We start from the raw sequence: 11,145 nt of genomic DNA, 5'->3' as shown, positions 1-11,145 counted from the left end.
CTGGGGACACAGCGGTGCGGGTGGAACCTGCAGCGGGGGGGGGGGGGGGGGGGGAGGAGACGGGCCATGGGGAGGCGAGATCCCGACGGGATGCGACAGGGGGCGCTCCAAGGGCGACGGGTCGCTAGGTCCTGGGGATGCAAAGCCCGCTGAGAAGCCGACTTGAAGGGTTTTTTGTTTTTGCCCAGAACAGGGATAGTTAATTTAAAAAATTGTGCTTGTGAGGAAGCCGTGGGAGAGGAGGACAGTGAGGCCTCAGCCTTCCCTCTCTCCTGGGGCAGAGGAGCCACCCATCTCAGGGAGAGAACATGCACCTGTGCTCCAGGTGACCTCCCGCCTCCTGGTTCCTGGTTATTGTTTGTCTGGATCTGGGGCTTAAGCGTCAGAGCTGAAGACAGAATCCCACAGCCTGAAGTTATAACCTGTGGCTAGTCTTACCTTCAGGTTCTGAAACTCCTTCTCCTCTTCTTTGAGAACCTCGAGCTGCTTCAGTACTGAGTCTTGTTGGAATTCACCCCGGTCCATCTACAACCCAAAAATGGCTGCTCAGTGGATTGGATGTGGGCTAAGCGTCCAGGAGAAGATAGAGGAATGAACTCAAAAGAAGCCTGCCTCTGTGCCTCCCCCTGCCCCCCTCCTCTCACTGCCTGGTCCGTGGAAGGCAGGTAGAGGAGTGGGGGGAGAGTCCAGATGTCCTCATTGTTCCCGGACACCTGTCCTGAGAGACAGGGAGAGACAGGAGGAGCGGGGGGAGGGGGGGTGAGGGGAGGGGCAGTTTGCTAAGACCACGCTTTTTCCCTTGGGCTAGGGCATCCCCTCTAGAGGTCTCACGTCTCACTTGGAGGAGTCAATTTCATTCATTGAGCATTTACCGAATTTCAGGCAGGCATAGGCACATCGAGGGTCGTTAGATACAGTGGTACACCACAGGGAGCTGGGTCTATAGACAAATAGTTATGGAACCTCTGGGTTCAGAGGGCACAGGCTGGGGTCCCAGCAGGGCAGCTCATCACCCAGTGCTAGGCTCAGGGAAGGTCTCAGGAAAGAATCACCATGCAGGCCTACCTGTGAGATGCTCCCAACAGGGGCCACACCTGTTATTATAGCAATGACTTTGATGTGCCAAACGTTATCTTCCTAAGCCAAAGGATCACTTCTAGCTTCTCTTTAGGTCCCCGCAGGCCTGGCACAGCACTTTGTCTATTGTGGTCATGACCAAAATGCTTTGGGGATAAAATCACAGGTAACTGATTTGATTTGTCCTGTCTAGCCCAATGCCTGAGAGACCATAGGGCTGTCACAAATGTTACGTTTGTGTTGCAGGATGAATGGAAGGGCATAGCTCTCGATCACTGAATATGAAAATAACAGTTAGATGGAAGGTGGAAAATCACGCATGCTTGGCCCACGGTGGGTACATAAATATGGAGGACCACGGTGACGTTTATCCTTTGGCACAAAGATGCTTCCCGGGTGTCACTTCTGCATATGACATGATCTAGGACAGCCTCCCACCCACTGTCTGAGCTGGGATGTTTCTTCTCCCTTGTGAAACATCTGTCTTGGTCTCTTTTTGGAGCCTCATGGCATCAGCCAGAGGGTTTCCGTTCTGTTTCGCCCTCGCTGATGCTGCTTATTTCATTTTCTAGTGGATGCTGTGGGTCAGCCTGGATTGGAGGGCTTTCCCACCAGATTCAACTTCTAAGCCTACCTCTCATCAACACTGGGGCTTTACAGGGGCCAGAGGATGGAGGGCGTGTGTTGGGGAGGGGAGGCTCTCAGTAGGTCCCTCTGCCAAAGTCCCTCCCGCCACCCAACCATACACACCCTCTTAACTGACTACTGAGTGACCCCCACTCTTTCTCAAAGTTTGGATTGCAGGGTGTGGAGGCATTCTGAGGCAATCAGGATGTCCCCATGGAAGGGAATTCAAGGTCCTGTTTGGGAGGAAGGACAGGCCAGGATGCTTCACACCAGCCTTGATGAAGCTTATCTACAGAGACATCCATTGCTTCTTGCATGATCAAGGCTCTGGCTTCCATGCCTGTAAGATTAATTGCTCCCCTGGGTTAGACACTGGTATTTGGCCTAGGGAAACAGACACACACAGATTTGGGAGCGTGTCCTTCTGGAACTTTGAGTTAATTGGTGATCTGACGTCTAATCCGAGCAATGCAATAAAAGAGAAGCGTGCAACGTGTTTGAGGAGAGCAGGAAGTGTACAGCTCTGCCAGCAGTGGGGGGTGAGGGTGTGGGGGGCGGACAAACATGGACAGCTATGGAGGAAGTGACGTTTGAGCTGAGTCTCCTAGAAGAATGTGAAATTCAACAAGCAAAATCAACAGGCAGTGGTAACAGCCTGTATAAAGCCTCGAGGTATAAAAGACTCAAAAGCCAGAACAGCAAGTTTTTGGGGTGTCTGTAGGCCCAGGTGCATTTTGTAGGAAGATGAAGTTGGAAGGGCCAGCAGCTGCCTCTCAGTGATGGGCCTGATGACATGCTTGGTGGTTGGACTTTAGTAGACGGAGCGGGGCGGGGGGTGGGGAGGCGGGCATTGAGGAATATTAAGTAGGATAGTAACAGGATACGTTCTGTGCTCTAGAAGGACCCTTTCGGTGGGACTCGGGAGGGTGGATTGAATAAGGTGGTTTAAAAAAAAAAAAGGTGGTGAGACCACTAGGCTGTCGTCCTAGTCCAAGGAGCCATGATGAGGCTCCAATAGGACAGTCATAAGGGGACTGGGGCAAGGGTGCACATTTGAGAAGGTTTTTGAAGTACAATTGGAAGGACCAGAGAATGAGATTTGGAAAGAAAAAGACCAGGTAGGAAAATGTCAGTTCAACTCAATAACCTTGGTGAACCTCCACCAGCGAGGCTCTGGGGACATGGGGCTGGACAAGGCAGCTCGCTCACCATCTAGTGGAGACAGATAAGGGAACGGGTGATTTCACAGCAACACAGAGGCCAACATTTCCTGAGCACTTACTATGTTCCACAGGCTTCAAGCCCTTTATGGGTTTCCTCATTCACCATGGCCCTGTGCACTGACTTTCATCCCTGCTTCACAGGTGGGGAGACTGAAGCACAGAGAGGCCCGTGCTCCACACCCTGGGGCTTTCTGCTGTTCCTCCTACATATTTAAGCCATGACCCAGTATGTACTAGAGATTTTCAGCACAGTTTTCCAGGTTCCTGCTTGTAAAAAGCTGGGTGGATTACGGTCTATGAACAGGAATCAGGAAGAGGAGGGGCAGGCTTATGTTTGCTGAAAAAGTTACGAGTTTGCTTCTGGTAAGCACTCTGGTTTCTGAAGAAGAACTTGTGTTTCTTGCAGACTTTTGGGGCTCAGAAGGGGGAGGGGCAGGACATATCCGGACACTCTAGCATGTTCAGTATAATCATGTACTGAGTGACGACATATCATGGCACATTATACGTGTCTTGTCTCTCTACTGAACAGGTTCTTTGAAAGCTGGGATGGCATCTTAGATGGCTTTGAGTCTCCAGGACATCAAGAGCAATGCAGCAGACAGACAAGAACTCTTGGAGGCACCCAAGGTTCAGTTGGTGCCTGATCTATTATGGGGGAAGGGCACATCCTGAGTGATGCTCTAATTCTTGGGAGCTTCCGGGCCGCCAAGAAGCCTCTGGAACCGGGAACTTTGGGGCACAAAGGTCAGGATGGGGTGGGGATAAGACGGCATTCTCACCATCAGCTGCTTGATGGTGGGATGTTCTTCTGCCTCCCGACCGGAGGCAGGCTCCTTGTGGACAATCTCCACTCGGATGTCATTCTTGGCCGACACAACCCCTTTGAGATCTGGATGTGAAATAGGAAAGCACAGATGACAGGTTTAGTCCTCATCCTCAGGCGTCAGGGCCTGAAGTGTCACTCCCACCCCCGCCCCCACCGCTGTCCCCAGGGCTCACCCTCCAGCCCCTGAACTCAGTAGTAGCTTCCAGGTCATCCCCACCGCACCTCCCGCCCCACTGGGACACCTGTCTGGATGTGCTGTGGGCTGTTGGGGCTTCAGCTCTCTTTCTCTGGGGGCCGTGTTAGGAGCAGGCTGGCCTTCCACTGCTGCCACCCTGCCTTGAGTGGCCACCCTTGTCCATTTGTCTGCCTTACAGAGCTAGGTCTTTTCTGTCCTCCTTCCAGAGGTCTTCCGTGGCCCACTCTACCGGGCTCTTCTGTCTCCATTCGGAGAATCACTAATCTTACTGTCACAAGGGGTCTCAGGTTCCCAGGGTCCACCCCCCACCCAAACCAGTCACATCCCCGCATGTGGCGGTCCAGCTCTCGGGTCACGGCTTCCGTGGTGAAGACTTCACAGCCTCTGGGGAGGCAGCCGATTTACAGTCAGGGAGCTCTGTTGGAAGACTCTTGCTAAAATGTGCCCCCCTCTGATTTCCCCTGAGAGGGTGCTGGAGGAGCTTCCAAGACCACATCACTGAGGGCAGGCAAGACAGCCACGGCTGTTAGGCTTTGAGTGGAGGGAACCAAGCAGGGCACATCCCGCTTTCTTCTTTTTCTTTTCTTTTCTTTCTTTCTTTCCTTTTTTTTTTTTTTTTTTAAGATTTTATTTATTTGACAGAGAGAGAGATCACAAGCAGGCAGAGAGGCAGAGGCAGGCAGAGAGAGAGGGGGGAAGCAAGCTCCCTGCTGAGCAGAGAGCCTAATGCGGAGCTCAGTCCCAGGACCCTGGAATCATGACCTGAGCTGAAGGCAGAGCTTAACCCACTGAGCGACCCAGGCGCCCCCGCTTTCTTCTACAGATCCAAGTGGAGGAGGGAGTCGGCTTCCTCTGGTTATTCATGTAGTGCCTTAGGATCATCGAGGGTTAGAGCCAGCGGGTTCCTAAAAGTCTCATCATGCAAAGCCTTACTATTACACACAGGGAAACTGAGGCCTAGAATAGTTGTGGCCTGCCCAGGCACACGTGACAGAAAAAGGTAGGGCTAGAATCCTGTGCCTCCATTGGTTTCCTCCACTCAGTCATCTCATTTCATACTTCCGCCCATCTGTGTTTGACACATAAGGTCAGAGCTGCACTCGGGATGAAACTCCAGGCATACGTGGTTCCTCAAGAGGGTAGGAACGCCAGAATTTTATGGCTAGTGACCGCAGACCTTTAAAGGCTTCACAAAGGGATTCCTCAAATGCTTTCCCCTCCACCCCGTGTAGATGGCCTGCTTTTCTGGTTAGACTAGCAGAACCTGGAGGGCAAGGATCAAGTCACCTCTCCCCTAACCCCCTCCCAGAGTTCTCTACGGTTGGATACAGCCATAGGTGTTCAATCCCCAGTGCTGGCCAAGTTCAGATCAGTCCAGTTCCATGTCGGCTGAGTGCCCACTACGTGCTGGACACTACCCACAGCACGGCGCGTAAGCTGATGCCCAAGACCCATCCCTACCCCAGCAGCTCACAGCACGGTTAGGGTCCCCTGCTCAGGGCACTCCTGCTTACTTGCTCTCCGGAGCAGTCTAAGCCTGGCCTTTTTCTCTGTCCCCCTCCCTGAGATCCCGGGTCTCCCTCCCGTACTTCTCTGGGAGCGGGCACAGCAGAAGGCCACAATGGTTGCCATAAGGACGAGGAAGGCCACGCCAGCTCCTACGGCCACCCCGATGATGACGGCCATCGGCACAGACTCTGTGGGAGAGAAGCAGGCACAGCCCATGAGAAATCGGGGACAGCCCACTCTCCCCACCAGGGCCTTACCCAGTTTCCTCGGGTGAAGCCTCTGCCAGGTGGGGGCCAGACTCCTGCACTCAGGCCCTCCTGGGAAGTGCCTTCAGGGAGGCCTGGGGGGCCCAGGCAGAGTCCAACAGGGGTCAGGTCCAGTGGGACTCAGGATGGAGGAGGGGGTGGGAGGGACTGGGGAAGAGGGGAGCAGTGGTGGGTTGGGAGGGAGGCAAGCAGACACAGGGAACGGGGAGCCAAGGCTGGTGTATCATTTTAGCTCCCTTCGGCACTAAACCAGGAACAGTCTATCATGTGGTGGCTGGAGAGTAGAAAGTCCTGGTTTTTTTTTTTTTTTTTTTTAAATGACTATGGTCACTTCCCTTGTTTGCCTGGTTTGTGCTCTCCTACTCTTCCCGTTCCCAGAATTAGAGGGTGGACAGGAACCACCAGCTTCTTGGGCCTGAGGCCTCGCGGGCCTGCTGGGCCTCAGAGTAGCAGCTGCCAGAGGCCCAAGGTGCAAGGATGGGGGGTGGTCAGGGTCTCAGCCCCCCCCCACCTCTCTAAGGAGAAATGCTTCTTTTCCTGAGCCCCCCACCCCCAGCCCTGCGCCTTCTCCTCCCCCGCCAGTCCCCAGGCATCCTGGTAGCCCTCCCTGCCAGAGGCCCAGAACTACAAATGTCCAATCCCGCATTCCCTGCTGACTTTATTTATTTGGTGCCCTAGCCTGGTGGAGATGTGGATGGGGAGGGTCTGTGGGGGGCGGGTGTGCTCTTCCAGACAGCCCTGGCCCTTCTGTGGCTGCCTATGGGCTGGAACACAGGATTTGGAGCCCTGAATAGCCCACTGGGAATAGAATTACAAAACTGGGGTGCAGGGAGGTCTTACAGGCCCACTGGGTGCAAGCCTCCCATTTACAGATGGAAACACTGAGGTCCAGAGAGGTTTCATGACTCGGTCAAGGACACACAGCTGCAGAAGGCCAGGGCAAATGCACGCCTCCTCTTGCTCTCCAGCTCCGTCTGCTGCATCACACAACATCCTCCACAGTTCACGTGCCCCGGACAGCCCAGATCCTAGCCCCTTTTCTGAGCAGCTTATCTCACCTCTCTTAACTCTAAAATGGGATCCTTACGTGTCCACCTTGGGTTGGTTACAGGGGTTTTGATGTGTGAATGGCAAGGAAAGGCCTTGAAACTGAGCCAGCCCTCGTCAAGTGTTTGTTCCCGTTTCCGTTTCTCGAGGGGTACAAGAAACGCAGCGAGGTCAGAACCTTGAGTAGGAAGAAAATTCCTTCTAGAGCCTGAGCTCCCTGCCCCCTAACCTGCCCCACATTGTTAGTGTGGGATGTCTGGGGCTTTGTCTTGGGGCTGTGGGTTAGCCTCTCATTGCTGTTCTTCGCTTTAAGTCGAGGAAGAGAGGAAGAACCCCTCCAACCCTGGCCCCTGGAGGAGCAGCTGGGTGGTGGGTGCCCCCCTCCCAGGAGGAGCAGGCGCCTGGGGCACATATTGGTGGTGGTTAGGCTGGATGTGGACAACAGGGCACTCTTCACGGGCCTGCTGGTGGCTGAGACCACTGTGAGGGTGGCAGGAGAGGGGACAGGAGAAGGGGAGTGTGGAGAACACTCAGGGATTAAAAATGGGAGGTGCCTAGGTTGGTGTCAACAGTTAGGAGTGACAAAGGGGACCTGACCTCAGTGGACCTCAGTCAGACCCGTGAGCTTGCTTTGGTACATAGATGATTTCTGTCTTTGGGTTTTAATTCTGTTTGGTAAGGAAAATGGCTTTGGAAGCTCATTGGTTCTGTGGTTTTGAATTTTACTCATTAGGGTTCGATTTGGTTCCTCCTTGATTCCTAGTAGGTCTCCTTGGAAAAATTCGAGTCTTATCTTAGCGAGCTCAAAGCCAAAGGATGAGGGTGGGAGGACCCTTAAGCTCTCCAGACCTCGAAGTCTCTCCTGTGTCCCTAGAGGACCAGGCGACGGGATCTAAGGTGACTTCTGACTCTGGCATCCTGTGAGGCCACAATTCCTTCCGTTGTTAAAGGACACGGTCTTATGTGGAGAACTGTCTCCAGTGGGCAAGTGGGGGCAGGGAGAGAGGGTCTGCTGGGGACAGGGGGACCACTGGGGTGGCAGGCCTTCTGCAGCCCACTATGTGGGCTGGCTGAGGCTGCCTGGGCAGGCTGTCCCACTGGATGTTCCAGTGGAGAGGGGCTGGAGGAAGGGGCTGTCCTCCTGCTCAGCCTCCCCTGCTCCCAAGGAGGGGAACTAGGCACGAGGAGTCTCAGCCAGGAAGGAAGGTGTCAGGGAGTTGCCGATGAGTGTGTACAGACAGGTGACATGGAGACAGGAAGGGGACACCACTTCCAGCACCAGGGGTGGCTCCAAGGGAGAAAACCCGCAGGAATCCGAAGCTGTCTGGACTGCCTCTGGGAGCTTGCCTGTGCCCCTTTGGTGCTCTTAAAGGGGCATATCCACCCAGAAAGGAGGGTGTGTGGCCCCCCCCCAAGGAGCTTGATGCAGGAACCGGAGAGCCCTAGTTCCTTCAGGGTCACTGTGGCAGAGGACCCCCACATCTTCCTCATGGCGCTGGTGGGCCCCAGGGAGTCTGGCTTGCCAAGTCCTGATTCTTTTTTGGGGTTTCTGCTTGGAGAGTGGAGGCAATTGTCTCATGTGGGGTCCTAAGACGGAGCAACTCAACCCTGGGAGCCCGAGGACCCCCTTGCTGCTGAGCCCCTGGGGAGGGAGGCACTGCCCAGCAGCCTCAGTCCGATGAGTGGCGGGAGGACACTTCAGGGGGGGAAAGGCAGGCGGGGGGGGGGGGGGGGGGGGGGGAGGAAGCAGCAGGAGCAGAAAGCATGGATTAGCATGGATTATGCAGGCCCAGGGGCTGGGAGGCCCTGGCTTCCCGGGAAGCATGGTGGCCAAGCTGGTGATGATGTTGGGAAGAGGGAAGAGGCGGGAGAGCCTGGAAACAGAGGGAGGCCAGGCCAAGGGCGAGCTGACCCCAGAGGGGAGGACCCAGGGTTTCCGAAGAGCCAGGATGGGAGGAACAGAGGGGGGTAGTGGAGCCAGTGTCCAGGGCTGCAAGTAGCCTGTGGGCTCTGGTGGTGAGGACAGGAGATAGTTCTCCGGGGTCTCTAGACCGGAGCTGGCTGGGAGTCCCTCTCCCTGCTCTGGCTGCACTAAGGCCCCCCACCCTGGGGGGGTGGGGGCAGAAAAGTTAGTGACCTGCACAGGGCCTCCCTACCCCTTTAGGGTCCCTCCCCCCCGCTAGCCCAGAGGTCCCTTCCTCCCAGCCCTGGGGAGTTCTCATGTCTCCTTCCATACCTGCTTCCAGCCCGGCTCCCGACTTCATTTCCGAACCTGTTTGGAAATAAAGCAAGCGTCCACAGCCAGGGCCTGGCTGGCCAGGGTGGGGTGGGCCTGGGGCCGGCCACCTGGTGGGGATCGGGATGAGGGGCTCCCTCCTTTCTCATGTTTCCGGGACCACCCAGCAGACCCAGGCTAGCTGAACTGAACTGGGCGTTCCTTCAGACTTACTTAGAAGAGACGCCAGAAGGGGTAGGGACCAGAGAGAAGTCAAGGCTTGGAGGGGGAGGTGTCTGGAGAGGTTGGGGGGAGAACACTAAGGGGGGGGGGGGGGGGGGGGGGCACTCAGGGGAAGACATGGAGGGCAAGCAACGGGTGACCGGGAGGGTTTAGGATGATGTGTGGATGACAGTATGCAGATTATGTGCGAAGCATTATGCAAAGCAGCATTATTAGTGAAGAGGTGTAGGGAGACACTGACCCACAGGGTAGCGCTGAGGTCCGAGGGGTCTGGCGGAGACTACCTGCTCGGCCCAGAATCTCTTGCTGGGCCCTGACAGTCTGTGGGTGAGCCTTCATCCTGGAGGGGTCGGACACTGCCAGGGCCGAGGAGCCTGGACTGCTCTGTCTGCCGTAGACTGAGCACCCTCCCCCTCCCCCCCACTCCAACTGGCAAAGGGGCAAGGTCTGCTGCCCATTTCAGGCCCCGTGTGCTGCTGGCTCTCCTCGAGCATCTCAGAACCACCCCGCTGTGCCCCTCTGAGGCTCCCATCCTGTGGTCCCAGTGAGATCTGAAAGCAGAGGCCAGAGTTCTCAGCATCTCTCTGATCAGGAGCTGGGCAGTCTGTACCTGGGGACCATGGGACCGGGGGGTGGGGGGTGGGGGGAATGAGCCTTTCTTCCCCCACCTCCTCGCCTGCCCCGCAGCTCTGAGCCCTCCTGCCCAGCGCTGCCCTCTGGCTGGCATCCCCTTCAGAGCACAGTCGTCCGTATGACTTCTATGTTCCAGGAGGAACTGCAGGTGAGCTGAACCTGACCCCCATGCCCCAGGGGTTGGGGCAGCTCAAGGGCTACCCCTTAGCTTAGCAGGGGCAACCTCTGGGGGACTCTTGGGGAACAGGACTGAATTATTGTCTTCACGGGCCTGGGCCAGGCTCCCCAACACATTCATCCTGGTGTACCCCCACTGGAACGCTCCTCAGTGGGTGACACCCCCCCGAGGACACTAGGGAAATGCCAAGTGCACAGAAGCCAGGGCCCTTAGAAGCTCCTGGAAGGCTCATCATGGCCATCAGCTTGCCTTGCTCTGTGGTCCCTTTTTCCTGAAAACACTATCCTGGAGAAGCCTTACTCTAAGCAGGTTTCTCCACCTCTCCTTTCCTGGTGTGGGCTAGGACCTTGGCTTTGGGGGAGTTGGACCCCAGAGGGCCACTTCTGGTGATCTGACCAAGACTATGGAGTACATTAGGAATTGCTCTGTGGCTTGTCCTGGTCAACCTGCCTGTGGCCTCTGTGGGGCTCTGCCAGCTCAGGACCCTGGAGGACCTTGCCTGGGGCCCTACTAGGGGGTCTATGTGGGGAGGGGGTGCGCCCGTCCCGTCATCCCCTGGCGGCCCCCACCTTGCTCCTTGAGCCGGATGATCTCCGTGTCGGAGCCGAAGCTGTTCCAGGCGGTGCAGTTGTAGATGGTCTGGAAGTCGGCCCGCACGATGTTGCTGATGGTCAGTGTGGAGATGACCCCCTCTTCGGTGCTGACCGTCTCCACTGTGTAGCGCCCCGATGTCCCTGACTCCAGCACATTCTCCTTCCAGGACCAGGCCTGTCCGAGGTGCTCAGAGTGAGGAGGAGACCCTCGCACCCGCCCTCTGCCAGCGCCGCCCTGCCACCTCCCTGCTCTGGGGCAGACGCTGTCAGGCTCGTGTCCATGCTCACGGCCACAGAGGGGTCCACACACACGTCACAACACACACGCATTACAACACACACATACTCCACGCCACACACGCGCATACCCATGCACACACACGCGAAGGCGGGGCCGCCTCAGAGGGCACTTCCACGGATGGGGGTCTCTGGCTCTTTCCTGGGACACCTTCCAGGCAGACAGGGAACCCGGTGACAGTGATGGGAGCCTCTGCCTCGGCTGCCCTGGC

The 11,145-nt window shown here is 56.3% G+C and overlaps 1 protein-coding gene across 5 annotated transcripts in view; it reads right to left on the bottom strand.

Moving 5' to 3' along the window:
• KIRREL3 (kirre like nephrin family adhesion molecule 3) overlaps positions 1–11,145 on the bottom strand; it is a 551,364-nt gene that overhangs the window by 10,033 nt on the left and 530,186 nt on the right. For 2 of the 5 annotated variants that reach the window (XM_059414007.1, XM_059413998.1), the window contains exons 13-17: positions 10,613–10,811; positions 9,011–9,046; positions 5,467–5,649; positions 3,710–3,819; positions 439–525 (exon numbers count right to left, since the gene is read on the bottom strand). In XM_059414007.1, the coding sequence (XP_059269990.1) occupies positions 439–525; positions 3,710–3,819; positions 5,467–5,649; positions 9,011–9,046; positions 10,613–10,811 (615 nt within the window). The remainder of the gene's footprint in view (positions 1–438; positions 526–3,709; positions 3,820–5,466; positions 5,650–9,010; positions 9,047–10,612; positions 10,812–11,145) is intronic. The other 3 variants (XM_059414012.1, XM_059414010.1, XM_059414021.1) reach the window with 3 other exon arrangements.

The sequence above is a fragment of the Mustela nigripes genome, chromosome 1 (assembly GCF_022355385.1).
Source record: "Mustela nigripes isolate SB6536 chromosome 1, MUSNIG.SB6536, whole genome shotgun sequence".
In the NCBI taxonomy this organism is placed as follows: Eukaryota; Metazoa; Chordata; class Mammalia; order Carnivora; family Mustelidae; genus Mustela; species Mustela nigripes.
This window is presented reverse-complemented; position numbering and strand designations above follow the sequence as displayed.